Source organism: Capricornis sumatraensis, chromosome 6 (genome assembly GCF_032405125.1).
Source record: "Capricornis sumatraensis isolate serow.1 chromosome 6, serow.2, whole genome shotgun sequence".
Lineage (NCBI taxonomy): Eukaryota > Metazoa > Chordata > Mammalia > Artiodactyla > Bovidae > Capricornis > Capricornis sumatraensis.
In genome coordinates, this window is record NC_091074.1 from 13542146 (window position 1) to 13565124 (window position 22979).

The following is a 22979-nucleotide window of genomic DNA, read 5'->3' on the forward strand; positions in this document are numbered from 1 at the left end:
AGTGCTCAAGGTGCCAGAACTCGTGTGGGTGCTGGAGAGACCTGGACAGCACGGCCATCATCTGGCTGTGGGCCATACACACTGTGGTTCCTCACTGGGACACAGAAACATCTGTTTCTTTTGGACTCCCTTCAACAATTTTCATACCAAGTCATGAAAAATAACTCCATCGAACATGGGTATACCTATGACTGATTCTTGTTGATGTATGATAGAAAACCACAAAATTCTGTAAAGCAATTATCTTTCCATTCAAAATAAAAAAATAATAACTCCATCGTATTCTGACCCTCAATCTTAGCCTAATATGGTCTTAAGGAATGAAAAAAAAATAAAGCAAAACAGAAAGCACACTTTTTTGTCCTATCACCTATTTTTTGCTTCCAAGTGTCCCCAGTCAATCACATTTGACTCTTCTGTGACTCCAGGGACTGTAGGCCACCAGGCTGCTCTGTCCATGGGATTCTCCAGCCAAGAATACTGGAGTGGGTTGCCACTTCCCACTCCAGGGGATCTTCCCGACCCAGGGATTGAACCCGCATCTCTTGCACCTCCTGCACTGGCAGGGGGATTCTTTACCCCTGCGCACCTGGGAAGATTCCGCAGCTAGGTCATAGCAGGCACTTATTTTAGTTTCCACCTTGCTCTCTTGGATGGGTGGTTTGGGGGAAATCTGGCTGCCATGTCAGGACAAGGAAACTCAAGCAGCCCTGCAGAGGTCCCCAGAGAGGAAACCGAGGCCTCCCGCCAATGCATGCTGTGCATGCTAAGTCAGCTTCAGTCAGGTTTGACTCTTTGCGAACCCATGGACTGTAACCCACCAGGCTCCTCTGTCCATGGAATTTTCCAGGCAAGAATATACTCGAGTGGGTTGCCATTTCCTTCTCCAGGGGATTTTCTGGACCCAGGGATCAACCCACATCCCTTATGTCTCCTGCACTGGCAGACAAGTTCTTTACCACTAGCACCATGTGGGAAATGACAACAAAGGATTTATAAAATGACATAAACTCAGTTGATAGAGTAGTGGCAGGTTTTGAGAAGACTGACTCCAATTTTAAAGTTCTGAGGTGAAGTTTTACCAATGCTATCCAACAGCACTGCATGCCACAGAGAAATCATTTGTGAAAGGAAAGTCAATCAGCCTGGCAAACTTCACTGTGGTCTTAGCCCAAGAAATTCCCATAGCCACTCTTAACCCTCAGCAACCACCATCCTGACCAGTCAGCAGCCACCAGCAGCAAGGCAAGACCTTCCTCCAGCAAAAAGTCTGTGACTCTCTGAAGTCTCAGAAAATGGCTAGTAATTTTTAGCAATAAAATATTTTTACTTAAGGTATGTATTGTACAGTTAATAAACTATAGTATAATTTAAATAATATACTATACTATAGTATAAAAATAACTTTTATATGCACTGGGAAACCAAAAATTCATGTGAATTATTTCATTGTGATCATTGTTTTACTGTGGTGGTCTGGAGCAAAAACCTGCAATATTTCAGAAGTATGCCTGTTAAATTCTTCCAATCAAGAGATGGAATATTTGTCCATTTATTTGTGTCATCTTCGTTTCCTTTTGTTAATATCTTACAGTTTTCAAAATACAGGTCTTTCATCTTCTTGGCTTAATTTATTCCTAGGTGGTGTATTCTTTTGTTGCAATCGTAAATGAGATTCTATTTAAATTTCTCTTTCTGATAGGTCATTATTAGTGTATAGAAATGCAACAGATTTTTGTATATTGATTCTGTATCCTGCAACTTTACTGAATTTTTTTATTAGTTCAAACAGTTTTTTATTGAGTCTTTAGGGTTTATATTGGTGGAAAAGTAATAGTAATTGTGGTTGGTGCAAAAGTAATTGAGGCTCAAAAGTAATTGTGGTTGACTTTTGCACTAACCTCAATTACTTTGGCACTGATCTAATGTTATAAATGGATGTTAAATTTATCAAATGCTTTTTCTGCATCTATTGAGATTTTTATTCTTTATTTTGCTATGTGGTGTATCAAACTGACTGATCTGCAAATGCTGAATCATACCTGCACTCCTAGAAAGGATCCCATTTGATCACAGTATACGATCCTTTTAATGTATTGCTGAATTTGGTTTGCTGATATTCTGTTGAGGAATTTTGCATCTATGTTCATCAGGCATATTGGCCTGTAATTTTCTTTTCCTGTGGCTTCTTTGTCTGGTTTTGGTATCAGGGTAATGCTGGCCTTGTAAAATGAGTTTGGAGGAGTTCCCTTCTCTTCTATTTTGGGGTAAATTTCAGAATAATCAGTACAATTATTTTTTGAATATTTGGTGGAATTCACCAGTGAAGCCACTGGCCCTGGCTACAGGAATGTCTTGCTTGTTAGAAAGTTTTTGATTATTGATTCAATCTCCTTATTAGTAATCAGTCTTCATATTTTCTATTTCATCTTGCTTCAGTCTTTGTAGATTCTACATTTCTAGAAACTTATATATTTATTCTAGATTATCCAACTTGCTGGTATACCATTATTCATAAATGGGACAGGGAAGCCTGGTGTGCTGCAGTCCATGGGGTCAGAAAGAGTCAGACATGATTTAGCAACTGAACAACAGCAATAATTATTCATGCAGTCTCTTCTGATCTTCTGCATTTCTATGTTGTCCGTTAGTACATAAATGGGTAAACAAATTTTGGTCTAGCCATACATGCTCTATGAAATATAATAAAAAGCAGTACATGCAATTATGCGGGTAAACCTCAAAATAATTACACATAGTGGAAGAGGCCAGACAAAAAGAGCACATATTTTATCATTATCTTTAAAAGTTTAGAAAATGCAAATTAAATTATGGCGACAAAAAGTAGATCAGTGCACAACACCATAAACTGTGGACTTGGCACGATTACCAGGTGTCACTCTAACACACAAGCTACTCTGTGGGAGTGTGGATAGAGGGGGGAGGCTGTGCATGGGAGGGGCCAGGGATAAGCGGGAAATCTTTGCCCCCCCCCAACTTTGCCGTGAACCTAAAACTGTTTTACAGATATGAAGGCTTAATTTAAAATTTTCAAATAGATCGGGGGTTGCCTGGGGATGGAAGAAGCACCTAAGGAGATGGGGAGAGAGATTTTAAAGTGACATATGGAAATGACTGAAGGTGATGGGTATGTTCATTATCTTGCTTGCAATGATGGTTTCAGGAACACACATATCAAAGTGTACCAAACCGTACACCTTAAATATGAGTAGTTGGGATGTCCCTGGAGGTCCAGTGGTTAAGACCCCACACTTCCACTGCAGGGGGCATGGGTTCAATCCCTGGTCAGGGAACTAGCATCCCTGTCTGGTGTGGCCAAAATAAATGACCAAATTTTTTAAATAATAATAAAGTTAGGGCTTCTCCCACAACTGCTGAGCCTGTGCTCTAGAGCCCGTGAGCCACAACAAGAGAAACCAGCTCAATAAGAAGCCCGTGCGCTGCAACCAGAGAGGAGCCGCCACTCAACACGACTGGAGAAAAGTGCGCACGGCAACAGAGACCCAGCACAGCCGATAAATAAGTAAATTATTAAAAAATAATAATAAAATTTAAAATATGAGTAATTTATTGCCTCTCAATTATTCCTCAATAAAACTATTTTCAATTGGGTTTACATGCATTTTTAATAAGGTAGGCAGCTATACAATTTAGAGAGTTGTTTGTTCTATATCTAAAGGCCATATTAAATGCTATCAGGGGGTTTCTCTGGTAGCTAAGTGGTAAAGAGTCTGCCTGCCAAAGCAGGGGACATGGGTTCAATCCCTGGTCCAGGAAGATCCCACATGTCCTGGAGCAGCTAAGCCTGTGGGCCACAACTACTGAGGCAATGTTCTAGGGCCCAAGAACCACAACTACTGAGCCCACGTGCCCTAGAGCCTATGTTCTGCAGCAGGAGAAGCCACCACAATGAGAGGCCCCCACACCGCAACCAAGAGTAGCCCCCATTCTCTGCCACTGGAATAAAGCCCATGCAGCAACGGAGATCGAACATAGCCAAAAATAAATAAATAAATAAATAAATATTTTAAAAAACAAAATAAAAAAATAAATGCTATCAGAAACATATAATCCAAAATATTCAGCCAAAAATCACAATAGAGGTATAATTAAATTATGTCAAAACAGTCAAGAGAAGGCAATCACTTACAAACAGCTCATGCAGGCTTAGTAAAGAAGAGAGAGGAAACTGCCTGTCAGAGAAGCCTCTTTTTGAGGACTGGATTAACCATCCTCTCCTTATGCTGGAGGCATCCCATCGACTTCAAAGAAGTCTTTAGATCAGAGGAAAATAGCGCTGGGCTAAATAACTGTAGTGAGCTGAGGCTCTCATACAGAGATCCTCTTCTGAGCTGCAGCGTGATAACATTTATCACATCATCAATGATAAGAGGGTTTGGGGGCGGGACACGGAAGCTACTGAAGTGCTCTTAGGCTTCAAAGGGGAGGGAAAAAATGCCTTTAAATCAAAGCAGAATTTTTAACGTTCTGGGAGAGTGATGCGGTTCCTTGCTGGAGGAGTGACTGTGACTAATAAACTCTGGGTGAGGCTGGCTTTGCTGGGTACCCAGCAGTTTCTGGGAAAAATCACTGGGAAAAAATAACAAGTGATACTGAAACCTATTACTAAACCCACCATAACGCAATAGATTAATATGGACACTAGCACAGCCTGTGCATCGGGGGTCCCACCAGTGGGCACACAGGATTGCACCTGCCATAAAGAAACAGAAACACACAGCTGCAGCGAGGTGGCCCAGGTAATTCACACATGTGGGACAGCTTCTCAGCCAGGGAAATAGTCAGCCCCCACACAGTATGTTCAGAAACTGAATAGGGATCGAGTTTTCAGGATGAGGGAGCCATAGGGTCTAAACTGTTGCTGGCAAAATAATAATAATCATAATAATTAGTGGACAGACTTATGGCATTTGGTGACATAGCAAGTGTAACAGAAATATCTACCTTCCTCATGCTTCACAATGAAAATGATCAGTCAAAGCTGAAATCCGTCCTTATGAACTGAGATTGCAACGTGATTAAGTGTTCCTGTGAAAATTTCAATTCCAAGACCTGATGAGCGTTAGAATTAAGGAAAAATGTAGTCCTGGAGAGCATACCAAAAACAAGACTTGAATTCTAAAGACCTCTAATACAGGGCTGACTGTGTTAAGTGAGTTAATAAATATTTGAACAGGGACCTCCCTGGCAGTCCAGTGGCTAAAACCCCATGTTCCCAATGCAGGGGGCCCAGGTTTGACCCTTGGTCAGGGAACTAGATCCCACATGCCACAACTAAATGCCCATTGAAAGTGAGAAGTGTTAGTCTCTCAGTCATGTACAACACCTTGTGATCCCATGGACTCCAAAGGATTCCCCAGGCAAGAATACTGGAGTGGGTTGCTATTCCCTTCTCCAGGGGATCTTCCCAACCCAGGGATCGAACCCGGGGCTCCTGCATTGCAGGCAGATTTTTTTTACCATCGGAGCCATCAGAGCCACCAAAGACCCAGTGTAACCAAATAAATATTTTAAAAAATAAATATTTGAGCAACACAGAGAAGGAAGAGATGAACGGCACTTTGTGCTGAATAGGGGGCGTGTTGTTACACAGGGAACCTTTGGGGTGACATAAAAACGTGCAGAATCTCAATGTCATATGCACAGAAGGCGCTCAAAATAACAGCTTTTATTTCACACGGCATTCAACAAGTATGAGAAGGAAATGGCAACCCACTCCAGTATTCTGGTCTGGAGAATCCCATGGACAGAGGATGGGATTGTGGCAGACTACAGTCCGCAGGGTCACAAAGCATGGGACACGACTGAGCGACTTTCGCTTTCAGATAATGGCAGTGCTAACTGGCAGCGAGAGGTGAGGGTGCCACATGGCTAAGTTGAATTAACTTCTTGGTTAACTTGAGTCTGAAAAATAAGTAGGTGGAGGTCTCTGTTTCTGGACCTCAGGGTTGGGCTCCACCCCAGCTCCGAGTGTGCTGTGGACAAGGGGACAGTGGGGGAGGGGGCCCAACCCATTCAAGGTGGGGCGCAGAGGTTTTCATGGAGTGGGTAGCTGTTCCCTTCTCCAGGGGACCCTCCTAGCCCACTGCTGTTATCTGAAGCCACTGACAGAGGGCCAGCACGAGTCCACCCCGACCCCCATCAGAAAATCGGTGGGACTGGGAAGCACATTCAGATCACTGCTGTGCGATCGCAGGCTTCTCTTGCAGAGAACTTGGAGTCTCTCTAGAATAACTTCCACGGAAGCAAAGCATTCACTCCATACTGGCAACAGCATCAAGACATGCCAGACTCTGCAGACACCACCACATAATCAACTTAAAAACATTCATAGAGCACGCAGTATATGCAGATTATGAGTATCGGGAGGAAGGTTGCCAACAAAAACACAAAGCGCCCGGTGAAATCTCAATTCCGGACACATTTTTTAGTATTAGCACTTTCTGTGTGTAAAAAGACAAACTGAGATAAATTAAAATGTGTAAGAGTTTATCTGAGGGCTTCCCTGGTGGATCAGGGGTAAACAATCTGCCTGCCAATGCAGGAGACACAGGATTGATACCTGATCCGGGAAGATTCCACACGCAGAGAAGCAAATAAGCCCATGAGCCAAAACCACTGAACCTGTGCTCTCGAGCCCGGGAGCTGCAACTGCTGAACCCCTGTGCGCCCGACAGCCTGTCTTCCGCGACAAGAGAAGCCACTGCAATGAGAAGCCTGTGCACTGCAACTAAGGGAAAGTCCCCGCAGCAAGAACGACCCAGCATAGCCAAAAACTTAACAAATAATTTTTAAAGAGTTTAGCTGAGCAAAAATCAGTTCCAATCAAGCAGCGCCAGATGGGAAGGGGCTAGGAGGGGTCCACCCACAGGCGCTGGGGAAAGATCTAAACGCGGCAGAAACAGCGGAAGCAGAGGAAAGAAACCGCTGGGTGATAGCCGAAAGCTGGTTGGTTGTCCGTGGTGCGCACGCGTCGATCAGGCGTTGATTCTGTAAACCGGAGGCGTTTACAGGTCACATTTCAGTTGGCTCACACAGACCACCGAGGCATTAGTGCCGCCTCTGTCCAGGGGCCTCTTTGTTTAATTAAAGACAGAGGCAAGGGCCAGAGCAGCTCTCCTGAGCAGAGTTCCATGCAGGAGAATAAAACTGGGGAGGACAGTGAGGGACCAGCTGTGGAATGTCTTCGATGATGGGCAGCCAACTCTTTACACGACCAAAAGTAAGGGGGGGCGTAATTCAAGAGCTGCCTGTGTGACTTCTTGTTGGGGAAGGACCTTTGTTAGACAAAACACCTAGAAAGGACATGTTGGTTCTGGAAAGGGAAACCTCAGCATCAGGCCAGAATAAACAAAGACAGACAGTGAGAAAGCTGACGTGCTCATAGGAACAAATGCCATATTCTGTCTGCAAAGGAGACATGAGGGAAGTTTTGAAAACAGCACATGGCAGGAGGGCAAAGGACAGGGAGGAAATCTTGTCCGGGACGAAATTCTCTATAGGAGCTAAAGCATATGGAAGAAGGGACTTCCCTGGTGGCCCGGTGGCTAAGACTCCAGGCTCCCAGTGAAGGGGGCCTGGGTTCAACCTCTGGTCAGGGAACTAGATCCCACATGCAGCAACTAAGACCAATGCCAGCCGAATAAACAAGTATGTATATTTTTTAAAACAATGAAAAGAATATGAAACAAGTCCAAGCTTCCATCCTACTCTCGGCGGCTACGTTTCTGCCTCTTCCTCACGTCCTCCAAGTCTAGAACCGCTGTCTTTCAGATACGTGTCTGAGAGGTGAGGAACAGTGCGTGTGTGACCCATGAAGCTCACGTGGCCAGGGCAGAGAGCAAGCCTGGGCAGGATGCCAACAGGAAAGGAGGGAGGGATCCCGGAACAGGACATCAAAGTGAAGGACGAACGTGTAAATCGGCTTACCTGGGAAGCCATGCAAATTTCTAAGACAGGAATACATTAATGCAATTTCACTTACATCTCAAAAACCAGGAATCCCACCTAACACCTTGTTGTTGTTCAGTCTGACTCTTTGCAACCAGGTTTCCCGGTCCTTCACTATCTCCTGGAATTTGCTCAGGCTTATATCCATTGAGTTGGTGATGCCATCCAACCATCTCAACCTCTGTTGCCCCCTTCTCCTCCTGCCCTCAATCTTTCCCAACATCATTGTGGCTCCACATATATAAGCAACATTTACATCCAACTCCTGATAGTTTGGGAAAGAATGATGGCATGCATAGATCACCCAGTGTCCATACTGTCCTCCTTCTTCCTGTTCATAACTAATTGTTAACATCTTAGCACCACCACCAATGCTTATGTAATCTCAGGACAGATGGGCCCACTCAGATTGATGCCCTATTCTCTTCATTACCATCTCGGGCAAGATGGATTTGGGGATGTCAGTTTCACTGTTCTGTCCATGTGTTCCCAGAGGTGTTTGAAAGTAGGTGTGTGTGTGTGTGTGTGTGTGTGTGTGTGTGTGTGTGTGTGCACCCACTTGTGTCTGACTCGTGGGACTCCATGGACTATAGTCTACCAGGCTCCTCTGTCTATGGGGTTCTCCACAGGCAAGAACTCTAACGTGGGTTGCCATGCCCTCCTCCAGGGCATCTTCCCTACCCAGGGATTGAACCCCTGTCTCTTGCATCTCCTGCATTGGCAGGTGGATTCTTTACCACTGTGCCACCACCAGGGAAGCCCCTAAATACATGTGCTTCTATGCAAATATTCTGATGAGCTCAAATGTGTATGTAATTATTCCATTTCCTATAGTGGGTGAAATTATTCCACAATCTATGAAAGGTCAATGAAATGCTTCTTGCAACTGCTTAAAATATTCCTCAGCTGAGGGTCCAATGTTTTCCCCAAAACTAATTACAAATTCAAAATGACAGCGTAAGAGTCACAAGGCGTCTTGTTATTTTCGGAATGATGCCTTCAGAACGACATGATTTCACCCGTCACCTGGACTATTCTAGACTGTTCTTTGACTACAATAGTTGACACTTCAGAAAGTTTCCTCCTGATGGGAAACTGCACTCAGAACAGAGCGTCTCCCGTGGAGGCTGTCTGATGAGTCATCAGAACATTAGAGAACAGTCAGGATTCATATGTTTGTCTAAATGGTTACATAACACTCATTGCCAGAGGACACTGGCAATCAGTTTTTGGAATTATTGTGCTGGTTCTCTTTTCCCATCTCCTGAAAAGGTAACCAAAAATGGCTCAGTGATTTGACCTTATCCCTGGAGTATGTCCATGCTCTTCTGGCTTTCTTTGGAGTGTTTGGGAAAGCAGCAAACCTAACCTGCAACCAAGTATTTCCATTTGAAAAGGATGTGATAATGCAAAAGCAACCTGCCTGGTTCTCAGGTCAGTGATGCTGCAGCCGCCCTGACATTGCCAACCATCTTCCAATCTTCCAACCTACCATCGCCTGCCTCTTTCACTTATTCGTGCTGCTGTTTCTTGCAAACGTTCATCCTGACCCTTACAGCCATTCCCAATTGAACACATCTGAACTGGTCAATTCCTCTTTGAGTTTTCACAAGAATTCCTATTTCTATTTCAAAAACCCAAAGCAGCAAATATCTATCCACCCTTCAGCAGTAGTGCTTTTTAAACTACTGTTTCTATTTCAGTGCCTTTATCAACAGATACATGCATGAGCTAGGAGTTTAGTCATGTTCATTTTATAAATGGTCTTTTATTAACTCCACAGTTAGCAAGCTCAGATGAGCACACACATGTACTAGGGCCTTTTAATTTAAAACTAAAACACTATCTACCCCTAACTTCACAGAATTTATAGTCTAAAAGTGTTTATTTACCCAAGTCAAACAGATTTCTTAGTGACACATCTTTCTTGCAAGCTACCAGAATTTCTAAGGCATGCATCCACTTAATAAAAGGGCCTCCCTGGTGGCTCAGTGGTAAAGAATCCACCAGCAATGCAGGAGACGCAGGAGACAGGGGTTTGATTCCTGGGTTGGGAAGATCCCCTGGAAGAGGAAATGGCAACCCACTCCAGTATTCTTGCCTGGAAAAATCCCGTAGACAGAGGAGCCTGAAAGGCTGCAGGCTATAGGGTTGCAAACAGTTGACCATGACTGAGCACGCATGCATATGCACCACTGAATAAATCATTTCCTTGTTACTCCTGGGTAATTTACCTCTTCATCACTGCTCTTTGCTATTTCCTTGCCTTTATTCGTACTTGTTTATCTGAGAAGCACAAAGTAGGTAAAAATTAAATATTTCCACTTTACATAATAATTGAAGTTTAGGAGAAAGATTGAAACTACAGCCAAAAATCTAAGTCGAATACAAATAAAGTTTTAATATTACCAACTGATTTTTTTCCATCCTATCTGTGAGCCTTTGTTGCTAAGCATAAAAATTGCTTGTCCAAGGACAAATGAAAATAGAATGCATTTCAGGCAGAACATTTGTCAGAATGAATGGTAAATGGCAAGGTGACACCAAAGACTCATACTTGGGTATCACGTGTGCCTGTGCTTCCCAATCCCAGAACAGAGCAGGAGCCTCCACACAAATCAGGCAGCTCAGAGTCTGTGGCAAGGGCTGTGTGCACGTGTGTGTGTGTGTGTGTGTGTGTGTGTATGCATGCATGTTCAGTCGTTCAGTTGTGTCTGACACTTTGTGACCCCATAGACTATAGCCTGCTGGGCTCCTCTGTCCATGGGATTTTCTAGGCAAGAATACTGGAGTGGGTTAGACTATTACAAAATAATGTCGACTCTGATCATTTGTCAAAATAAACTGAAGTCAGAGGAGAAGAAAGTGTTCTTGGCCAGGCAATGCTGATGAGGTGGGAAGCAGCACAATGATAGCACATAACAACCCCTCAGAGAGAAATTCTTAAGCCCTCCACGCCAGGAATCTTAGAAAGGAACACAGAGGCAACCAAGAAATCAAAGTAGTCCTGAGACTTCCCTGGCAGTCCAGTGGCTAAGACTTCACCTTTCAAGGCAGGGGGTGAAGGTTTGATCCCTGGTCAGGGAGTGAAGGGGCTTCCCTGGTGGCTCAGTGATGAAGAATCCACCTGCAATGCAGGAGATCCTGGTTTGATCCCTGGGTCAGGAAGATCCCCTGCAGAAGGGAATGGCTACCCACTTCAGTTTTCTTGCCTGGAGAATCCCATGGACAGAAGAGCCTGATGGGCTACCTAGTCCATGGGGTGGCAAAGAGTCAGACAAGACTGAGCAGCTAACAGTGACTTCTTTCAGGGAGTTAAGAGCCCACATGGCTCATGAACAAAAGACATGAAACAAGTAATATTGTAACAAATTCAATCAAGACAAAAAATGGTCCATATCAAAAAAAACCTTAAAAAAAAAATCAGAGTAGTCTTTATGGCATCATGTCTTCTCTGTCTCTTGCTGACTAACCGAGCCCTACCCATGCTAACCAAGGAGACCAGGGAGAACAAGGTGGCAGGTGTTGGGAATGAGGTCAGACAGGAGAGAGGCCCTCTAGGGAGGCTGGAGGTGTGCATACTGGGAAAACAAAAAAAGGGTACAATTCCATTAGGAATAGTCTCATTTAGGACAGTGCAGCAATTTTTAAGATAAACAATTCTCCTAACCATCCCTAGTTACTTGAGTCACTTGTCTCTGGGTCTTAGTGGAGTTCCCAGCCTTTCTGCTCATTGTATCTTCTCAGTGCAAATGAGAAGCTGGAAAGGGTCAATACTCACCAGTTGGGTGTTTAAAATAAGGCAAGTGAAAAGTGAAAGCGTTACTCACTCAGACTCTTTTGTGAACCCACCGACTGCAGCCCACCAGGCTCCTCTGTCCATGGGATTTCCCAGGGGAGAATACTGAAACCCAGGTGTTACTTAATCCTGCAACCACTCCCATGATGGAGGAACAGATGACTCTATGTCCCTTTTTCAGGCGAGGAATCTGAGACCCAGGGCATAGAAGTTACCTGTTGAACCTCAAAACTGGCAAACGCGCCGAGCCCCCTACCCTGAGCCTCCACACTCCTTCCTCTAAGGGCCGGCCTCCCTGCTCTCTGCCCCCATGGCAACACCTGCAGAGGCCCCTTGGTGCCTCCTTAGCCGACTTCACTGTGCCGTGAATTACTGGTTCTCCCGGGCTTCCGTGTGGCACAAAACACCATCTGAACACAAGGTCTTTGTTTCAGTCCTGCTGGGCTCTCTCACTGTGACTGGGGAAACAACAGCTGGTTCCTCCTCACTCTTGCCAAGATCCCTCACTGTCCCCTGAACCAGTTAAAGCAATCAGAGGCCTAAGAGCAACATTGTTACCTCCAGCCCCGACTCCTGTAACTCTGGGTGAAAAACAAAGAATTCATCATTGGGCAGTAACAGCAGGAATGAGAAAGCTGATCAGCTCGTCCGGCGGGTGTTTCACTGTCTCTGTCTCATTTATTTGAGCTCTCTAATTGGCAGTCAATCCCATGCTAGAAGCAGAAATGCATGCGTGGCCTCAGGCTAACTGTCTCACGCCTCTGGCAGTGAGGAAAACTCCCCACCAGAGCTGCCTGAGGTTGTCTAATTCCTTTTTTTCCATTTCGAGGGCAACTGAGATGCACGGTGGTGGACACGGGCCAACCACTGACGCTCTTCTGTCCTGTGCAGAACCTGAAGCGGGTGGCAGAGACCTGGATGGACGAGTTCGCCGAGTACATTTACCAGCGGCGCCCGGAGTACCGGCACCTGTCCACCGGGGACCTCTCGGCGCAGAAGGAGCTGCGCAGGCAGCTCAAGTGCAAGGACTTCAGGTGGTTCATGGCAGCTGTGGCCTGGGACGTGCCCAGGTACTACCCTCCGGTGGAGCCCCCGCCCGCGGCCTGGGGCGAGGTGAGGCGCCCGGCTCTCCAGCACCCCCATGGAAAACAGAATTTTTCCCCCCGTCCCCAGCAGGGGTGGGATGGAGGCTGCTGAAGCCCTCTGCTCCCTTGCCCAGCGGTCAGTAAAGGTCGGCTGAAGCCATCTCTGATAAGTGTCTGTTCGGCCTCTCTAGAAGCTGCTGGGGAAGGGCAGTGAGTTCACCCCTGGAGCCCTTGGCCACTGTTGACTCTGAAAATTGGTTTTTTTTTAATGCACCTGGAAAATATTTTGATTTGAGATTAGTGAAACTGCCATAAGAGCTGGCAGAGAATGAAAATGTCTCTGGTGCTGCTGTGTACATAAATGTGCCGTGATGTCCACGATAAAATCCCTCCCTCCTTCTCACACAGCCTGGTTGCTATTTGTCAGAGCAAGGATAAGGTGTCCAGGGGCTTGGCAGCTTTCCTAACCAGGTGCTCCAGGCAGAATCACAAGGACAGACTTTTCCAGAGTACCCAGCACAGAGGTACGTGTGGAACCTCATCGGTTCCTTGGTGGTGGTTTGACTCCTCAGTCGTGTCCAACTTCTTGCGACCGTCTAGACTGTAGCCTGCCGGGCTCCTCTGTCCATAGGGTTTCCCAGGCAAGAATACTAGAGTGGGTTGTCATTTCCTCCTCCAGGGGATCTTCCTGACTGAGGGACTGAACCAGCCTCTCTTGCGTCTCCCGCGTTGCCAGGTGGGTTCTTTACCAGCTGAGTCAGCAGGGAAGCCCCATTGGCTCCTTATATGAGGACTAAACTTCCCACCTCTGAGTGCTGCTTTTTAATTTTATTTCATGATCTAAAATGGAAAAAGCTGGAAAGCCTCCATTGGCAAATTCAAACCATGTATCTTTGGGCATGTAAAGGATTCTTGTGATGGGTTCAGTTCCATTCAGCCCTGCTTGTTCCCTTAGGAAAGAGCATGCCAGAGCGGGGATTCAAATGGAATGGTGGGGACTTAGCCCATGGTCTCATCTGCTCATGGCAGGGGACTGGGCAGGATGTTCTCGCCATTCCAAGGCTCTGGGCTTTTGGAAGCCAGGTGTGGACTATCTCGCCTCATGGAGGAGCCTTCCCATCATTGCCCTTGGCTTTGTGGTGTGGGGAGAACGTGTCTTTGCCTGCTTAGTGTCTGTGAGTTAGTGGAGCTCTGAAAACAGGGGAGGCCTGCGTGTGGCAAGGAGGGGTGGGGGGGTGGTGGGGGAGTGTCCTGGGGTGAGTCCAGGCTCCCTGGGGAAACTCCTTCAGGGAGTCACCTGTGCGCTGCTTGTTCTGCTGAGAGGCCCAAAGAGGTGTCGTTACCCATAGACCTGGGATTCCACCGGCAAGAAGGATGGAGCCAAGGCCAGCACCACACGCTCCCTCCCCTAACGCTTCTTTCTACATCAGGTGGTCCTGACCATGGATGCTTAAGTCAGTGAGTACTTTGCTCTTTGATCCAGTGCATCTTGGGGCTTTCCAGTGGCTCAGATGGTAAAGACTCTGCCCGCAGTGCGGGAGACCCAGGTTTGATCCTGGGGTTGGGAAGATCCTTTGAAGAAAGGAATGGCAACCCAGTATTCTTGCCTGGAGAATTCCATGGACAGAGGAGCTAGTGGGCTATAGTCCATGGGGTCGCCAAGAGTCAGACATAACTGAGCGACTAACACTTTCACTTTCTTTCCAATGCATCTTAAACATTTCATTAATGCATCCTTGGGATAGTAATCATACTATGCTGCTAGTATTCTTTTTGTTATCTACCAGGGGCTTAATTTACAGCCACAGAAACTTTAGGTATACTCCAGAGAGAGCAACGTCTAACCCATTGTAATACGTAAGAATTTGTTACCCAATAAGTAGGTAAGTTTCTTCCTCGAGGTTTTTTGGGTTTTTTTTTTTTTTTTTTTTGGTTGAGGTTATGTTTGTCATCTTTCTATAATGATCTAAAAATGGTCCTGCCTTAGTGACTAAGAACATCCTCTAAGACCTCCCAGTATCACTGTGTTCATTCACAGCTGGGTTAAAATCTCATCCATCTTCTCCCTCTGTGGAGTTATAATTTTTTATTCCTTCCCGTTACTACCTAAACTGCGACTGATCACATTTTCCCACATTGCCTGACTAAATAATAACTTGCATTTATAAAGCAGCTTGGGGGAAAAAAAAGCATCTTGCTTGGAAACAGATTTGAAATTTCCCTGAGGTTCTAGGAAAGATACAACTTTGCAAGAATAATCAAATGAGAACCATCTTACAACCAGGTATGCGATGCCAGTTTCTGTATCTATTACTCTTTGTCTTTGGGTGTTTTTTTTAGTTTTTTTAATTTTTTTAATTGGAGGTTAATCGCTTTACAGTATTGTGTTAGTTTCTGCCATACATCAACAGGAACCAGCCGTAGGTATACACATGTCCCCTCCAGAACCTCCCTCCTACCCCTCTAGGCTGTCACAGAGCACCAGGTTTGAGCTCCCTGCATCACACAGCAAATTCCCACTGGTTATCTAGTGTATCTGGTAGTCTCAACTGTCTCATATTGCCGCATGGTTTGCCTGGGCCCTAGAGACATTTGGGATTACCATTCTTGGTCTATACAGTCAGACATGGAGAATGTCAGATTTTTTTTTTTTAATATAATGGCAAATTTCTTTCCCCAAAGCTTCAGAACAGCAAACCAAGAAAGGTCATGTTTAGGTTTAGGAAAACAAGAAGGTGACAAAGTAGTTCTAGGACCAATTACATTTAGTGACATTTATTCATTGAAGGGTGACACACAGCAAGGATGAAGACTCAAGATAGGAGGAAGGCAGAGGGAAGGGAAATCAACAAATGACAGGGTGTGGGGTGTAAGCCATACTGAAAAATACCCATTTCCCAAGCAGAGGAGAGTAAGAGTCATGTCTGGACATTTAATGCAGGGGGTGAGGAAACAGTCGGCCAAGAAGTTTGTTTGGGTTTTTCCATAGCGTGGAATGGACCTTAATCGAAATGAAGTGACGAACAGGAAAGACCATTGTCTAGCTCTATGTTGCATAACAGCGACCTACTTCTTAATGGTAGATAAAAATTCTAACTGTGCAGAACATATCTGTGGACCCATTTCATCTCTGAAAGAAATTCAAAGTTTTCACTCAGGTTTTTCTTTTCCCTCTAAGTGGGGTGCTTTTGTTTATTACTTTATTTTGGAATGATTTTAAATGTATAGAAAATTTGCCAAAGAAGGTACAGAAGGCTGACGTACATCTTTCATCTGCTCCTAAAGTTAGCATCATATGTTTGTGACGTTAACCACGGCACATTTAAATCCAGGAATTAGTACTGGTGGGCTTCCCAGGTGGCACTAGTGATTAAGCATTACCTGCCAGTGCTGGAGATATTAAGAGACGCAGGTTCGATCCCTGAGTCGGGAAGATCCCCTGGAGGAGGGCATGGCAACCTGCTCCAGTATTCTTGCCTGGAGAATCCCATGACAGAGGAGCCTGGCAGAGCTGCAGTCCATGCGATCACAAAGAGTCAGACACGACTGAAGCGACTTAGCACGGAACACAGAGTACACAATTAGTATCGGTACAAATGAACTCAACTACAGACTTCATTCAGATTTCACCAGTTTCACTTTTCACCAATGTCCCTTTTCTGTTGCAGGGCCCAATCTAGTATATGAAAAGGCTATTTATTCCATATAAACTTTAATTTTCTGCATGGGCCACACTCCTACATAAATGTAGTAGGTCATTTGCTGTTTTGATAAGAAAGTGAAAAGGGAAACACACACTGTGTCTGTGTGTGTGTCTGTGTGTCTGTGTGTGTTTTCAAGCAGTGGTAGCAAGGAACCACAAAGCTCCAGCAACGAAAACACAGAATTCCTGGTGGGCACCCTGTGGCGTGAAGCAGGTAGCTTGCTGTCTTATTCGCTTGTGCTTGGAACGGCTTCCACCTGCTCATCCGTGCCAGCACAACTCCAGGTAAACAGTGAAATGCCAAGGCAGCTTCAGGCTCTGGTCGTTGGAACCCAGCTCGGAAAGCAGTGTGCATTACAGACCATAAACAGCACATAAACTGCTACTCATCCCCTGACAGACTCCGCCGGTTGCCACGTGTGTCTCCAAGCTCATCCGTCTGCTTCTACCCTCCTTCCTGAGGCTCATTCTCCACTGAGACGGGAGATCAGGCCACTGCCTCACTCAGGACCTTCCAGCAGCTCTCTCGGGGTCAAAGTCCTCACTATACCTGAACAACCTGGCCCCTGTTGTGCCCCTCCAACCTCAGCCCTTCCTGGTGGCCCCCAGCTCCCTTTCTCCAGGACCTCAGTGATGCTCCCCAACAGGCTGGGCACAAGCCCACCTTAGGGCCCTATCACCTGCTGTTTCCCCACCTTAGACCCCATGATGCTTCCCTCACTTCCTTCAGGCACTTCCTCAAAAGCACTGTCGGGGCCCTCCCCGACTGTCCCCCCATCACGATGCAGCGATATGGGGTTGCCCACCTCATCTGCTCCTAACCCCCTGCCCTGCTCCCTCCTTCTCATCAACATCCCTCGCTATGCAGCAAGCTCTGCCATCTACTTATTTCTTGTGTTTCTCGTCTATCTAGAGAGCCAGTTCCAGGGCAAAGGGATTCTGTTGATTTGTTAAATTATGACTGCCCTTCAGCAGCTAGAGGCAGGGTTTGGCATATTTTGTTGTTTGGTCACTAAGTCGTGTCTGACTCTTTGAGACCCCATGGACTGCAGCACACCAGGCTTCCCTGTCCTTCACTATCTCCCAGAGCTTGCTCAAACTCATGTCCACTGAGCTGGTGATGGCATCCAACCATTTCTTCCTCTGTTGTCCCCTTCTCCTCCTGCCTTCAATCTTTCCCAGCATCAGGGTCTTTTCCAATGAGTCAGCTCTTCACATCAGGTGGCCAAAGTACTGGGGCTTCAGCTTCAGTCCTTCCAATGAATATTCAGGTTGATTTCCTTTAGGATTGACTGGTTTGATCTCCTTGCAGTCCAAGGGACTCTCAAGATTCTTTTCCAACACCACAGTTCACATACAGTATATGCTCAATAAATGCTTGCTGCTGCTGCTGCTGCTGCTAAGTCATGTCAGTCGTGTCCAACTCTGTGTGACCCCATAGAAGGTTCCTCTGTCCCTGGGATTCTCCAGGCATGAACACTGGAGTGGGTTGCCATTGCCTTCTCCAATGCATGAAAGTGAAAAGTGAAAGTGAAGTTGCTCAGTCGTGTCCAACTCTTAGGGACCCATGGCCTATAGCCCACCAGGCTCCTCCATCCATGGGATTCTCCAGGCATGAACACTGGAGTGGGTTGCCATTGCCTTCTCCAATGCATGAAAGTGAAAAGTGAAAGTGAAGTTGCTCAGTCGTGTCCAACTCTTAGGGACCCATGGCCTATAGCCCACCAGGCTCCTCCATCCATGGGATTCTCGAGGCAAGAACACTGGAGTGGGGTGCCGTTGCCTTCTCCACAATAAATGCTTGCTAAGTGAATAAACAACAAGGGAACGGAGGACCTCGACACCTTGTCACCTCCCCATGCACAGCTGTTTGCAGGCCCCCACAGGAAGCCAGGCTCTGACCCACCTCACCACATGGGGAGGGTCTCCACACCACCCCCTGGCCAGTCTGCAGGGTCTGCCTCTCTGGGAAGCCTGCCCAGGAAGAGATGGGATGAGTCTCAGGTGACTGATTCCGATGGACTGACAGGTCCACATTCCAAACCATAGTCCAGCAAGATATGAAACCTTCTCTTCTGACATCCTAAGGAGAAGAAAAACCTCCAAATGCAAAAATCCTCTGTGTGAACAATTTCCAAATTCCCCTTGCCAGGTTCCTACTCCAAAGGCAAGAAGAGATTAAAGTCACCTCTGATGGAGGCATCATTCTGCCCTGTCACCAGGGTAGTGGGTGGAGTGAGGAGGCGACATGCCCTGAGAAAATAAATGGGATTCTGAGTCATGTAGTAAGTTGAGCATCCCTTGGTGCTCTTCAGATAGAAGCAATGCACTTTCCATGATGTTGTGCCAGAGAAGAAACCTGGGTGAGAATGGGTTTAAATCAGAAAGCTGTTCTTAAATCAGGCACAGAGGAAGTGAGTGTCTCTTTTTTGTGTCAAGATGCTAAATGGACAAAACAGAATTTCCTATTATTTTTCGCCTTCTTATTCCTTCCCCTCCTTAGAATTCATGAATTCGCTATAGCCATTTATAGTACTCCTTCACTATTAAAAATAAAAGAGTTGTGCAGAATCGCACATCTTCACATGCGTGAAGGACTCAAGGACGTAAAAGAGACAGGCGTGTCTCTCCCACTCAGGTGTCTTCTAGCCGTCCTCAATGTGCCGGTCTTGGCATAGCCGTTTGTCATCTCGCCATTGTGCAAAACTTTTTTTAAAAAACCTTTATTTTAAAAACTCATTTCAATGCCAAACTCCTTCTGCTGCTATTTAAACTCCTCGCTCAAGATTCAAGTCACCCTGAATGGTGGCATCTTCACACAGACAGGCCCCCGGAATCGGTCCAGCTCGCCCGCTCGGCTCCAGCTGCTCTTGGCTTCCTTTCACTCTCTCTCTCTGATACTCTCACGGTACGTGAGGTCTTTAGATTTCTCCGTATCAGCTTCCAGGAAAGGAAGTGACACTAGGGAGTGCATTATCTGATAATATAATGCTGTCTCTTTCAAACAAATTCTATGCAAGCTTGGCTGCTGAGACAGAGGGGAGAGCCGGGGTCTGGCTCCTCCTCTGGGGAGAGTAGTGGCCAGGATTCTCACCTCCGCAACCTCCACTAGCAGCGGAGTAATCTGCAGAGGACTGCTCTTACTACTTTCTTGGCAACCGTGCCAGTACCATCCCTACCATTCAACTGCTTTCTGTCTAAACCAGATCTGTAAATTGAGCAGCTGCTCAGAGATGATTTGTCCTTCTCTGAGTGTGTGAAACGTGAGCTGTCATTTATTTTCTCGGGCAGAGACAGTCCCAGCAGAGCGCGCTGGTTCATCTCTCGGGGGCTCTGCCCCCAGGCTGAGAAAAACGTAAGACTACATCAAGAATACACTATCCTTTCAGAATCTACTGTGTGCTTCCTGAGTTCTCGACAGTTGAAGACAAACTTGGTGTTTCCGGATAAACGTGTTCTTTCTTAACGTTTCATTTTTGGCTGTGCTGGGTCTGTTGCTACACAGTCTTTTCTCTAGTTGCAGCCGGCCGGGACCATTCTCTAGTTGCGGCGTGCGGGCTTCTCATAGTGGTGGCTTCTCTTGTTGTGGAGCAAAGGCTCAGGGATGCTCTGGCTTCAGTAATTGTGGCTCCTGGGCTGTAGAGCACAGGCTTAATTGCTCTGCATTCATGTGGGATCTTTCCAGATCAGGGACTGAACCTGTGTCTCCTGCACTGGCAGGCAGCTTCTCTACCACTGAAGCATCAGGGAAGCCCAATCAATGTGATTTTAGTTTCATATCACCTGCTGGGCAAATTGGACATCTTAATGTCTCCACATTAGCAATATGATCCACGTCCTAATAGAATCAGAGGTGTTTCAGAGCTGAAAGGTTTTTTTCTTCTTTTCTATAAATATGCCAAACAAAACTTTGTTTTTTCTATTTAGGGCCATGTGACAGGAGTAGATGTAATTTTAAGCGTACGTTAGCCTAATTGTGAATTCATTTTAGTGCTGAATTATCAATGACTGGTACCTTTCTCATTTCAAGAATGATATAAAATTAACAGAATTTGAGGATCACTCAATTATTATAGAAGAATTTCCAATCCACAGCCTCAGGAGATTGGCATGGATGGAAAAATTCAATATAATTTCTCCAGCCAGGGACATAAGAACACCCCTTCCCCACCCATTCTTTCACAGAAAGCCCAACTGGCTTCTGGGAGAGAACTCAGAGTGGCCCCTGCAGGAACAACTGCCCTTAACTTGCCTTAAAAGTCCAGTGACCTTCCACACATTGATGGAAAACAAACAAACAAAAAACAAACAGGCAAACACTGGGAAAGATTCTTGGGGTCCTGGAAGAACACTGAGAAAATACTGAGTGTCATGCTAAGAGATGCAGACAGATGCCATTGGGCTTAGAACTGGTTTTATCACTTGCAGGCAGACAGTAGTTAAGAACGAGAGCAAGTATTCCTCCAAGTGGCTTGCTATGAATTGAGCTGGCTATTAGCAGTAGGTCTTGGCTGGCTCTGTTCCCAACTCCAGGACGTGCAGTTAGTGCACTGCTTAGACCTAAGTCCTCCCTTCCATTCGCAGCTTAAAGGTCATCAGTCAGTCTGAGATTTTGTGAGTGGCCTGAAACATAACTATCTCTGTCTTGGGTTGAGAGGTAGGAAAATCAGCATGTGTGGGCTCCCCTGAAGCCTCCATTCCTTCTCCACATTTGGTTTTCTGACAACTATCTCTTTATGGGTTTTTATCCCCTTGATTAGAGTCCAAGGAATTGATTTTGACCACCTTTAGATTTCTAAAACTCTCTTTTTATCCCATCAATAACAAACTCTTAGAGCTTTCCCATTTATGGTGACATGAAAGGCCCTTCTCTTGAGCTTCTATTGCCAACATGATGTCTGTTAGTTGGTCAGTGTCTAGATACGGTGACCCATCTGTTGGGCACGTTACAAAGAGAAACTAACAAGGTAATCTCAAGAGTAGCTTAACTTTCTAGACAATCCCTAAAACAGGAAGGACAAGCCAATTTTTCTTAGTCTTGTTCTAGACCCAAATCATGTAGAACTGGTTACACACATTCAAGATCTTTGCCCACGCTTTTTTTTTTAAGCCATAATTGCATACCAGTTGGCAGCAAACAGTTTGGTTCCAGATCCTAACATGAAATACTGCTATTCTACTGGAAATAATGAAAAGCCATAGGATGTGATGTCAGAAAGCTAACATTTCTACTACATTCTTGTTCTAAAATATACTGGGATTTCTGATGCTAAAAACATGGGTAACAGCACGGTTTTGTTAAATCATAGCCCAGAAAAAATATATAGGATCACAAAAGAAAAACCATACACAACATGGATCTCATCTTACATAAACCTGGTGACCAGGAACCCCAGAGCAGGGTTAGTGGAAACTACATCAGGCGGCAGCAGGTGTGGGATCAGCAGGAGTGATGGTAGGGAATATTGGTAGGGAAGAAGAAGAGTGTGGACGGTGCTATGAGCTGCAACTCAGAAACCAGCAAGTATTCACCCCCAAAAGGAACCCATCCTTTACAAACAAGGAACAAAACCCTCAACTCTGCAAACGGGCCAGTGAAAGTCAAAGATTCCCTCAAAGGCTCCTCGCTGAGGACAAGAGCAAGGAAACCATACGAAACTAGTAAGGGCCCCCAGAATTCAAAGGAGCTGAGGCAGTCCTCTGCCCTAGATCTCTCTCTGCAGGATCTCAGAAGTGCTCTGAAATATGCCCTCTTGGAAAGACAAAGACTCAGTCTTTCCAGTTCCCTTTCCCTCACCTTGCTAAAAAAAGGAAAGAAAAGAACCTGCTGCTAGTGGGATCCAAAAAGAAACACCGTGGATCCCAGGAAGACAAAAGCTTTTAACACCAGAGAAGGGGGTGTCTGAGCTGGACCTCAGGACATGCTGGACAAGCACCTAGAAAGGTAGCCTCACTTTTCTGGAGGGAAAGACCCTCAGACTCTAGATGACACAGAGTTAGAAGCACAAGCTCCTATGAATCAGGCTCTCCCTGATAAAGAAGTCATCATAGATATAAAGAGGTATGTTTTAATCCATCACAGTAATGACACAGAAGAGAAGCCTACAGAGGAACTTCCCAAGAGAATGGCTAATTTGTATGTGGAAAATAAAGCCAGATTACAATAAAAACCCCATACAAAGATTTAAATGAACCAAATAAAGTTCCCAGAGACGATGACAACATCCCACAAATGTGGCCACAAAAAGGATGACAAGTGCAGCAGATTCCTACATGAGCTGAAAGAAACATAAGAACAATCTAAACTTGAAAGAATCATACGAGTTAGAATTAAAACAGCTCAGAAAGGAAACAGTTGAACAATACAGTCCTACTGAAGAGCACAGAGAACTATATTCAA

At 45.5% G+C, this 22979-nt stretch overlaps 1 protein-coding gene across 1 annotated transcript in view; it reads left to right on the forward strand.

Annotated features, from left to right (window-relative positions):
• The window catches only part of GALNTL6 (polypeptide N-acetylgalactosaminyltransferase like 6), a 1456655-nt gene that overhangs the window by 1372291 nt on the left and 61385 nt on the right, over nucleotides 1-22979 (forward strand). Inside the window, exon 9 of the mRNA XM_068974511.1 lies at nucleotides 12683-12904. Coding sequence (XP_068830612.1) covers nucleotides 12683-12904 — 222 coding nt within the window. The remainder of the gene's footprint in view (nucleotides 1-12682; nucleotides 12905-22979) is intronic.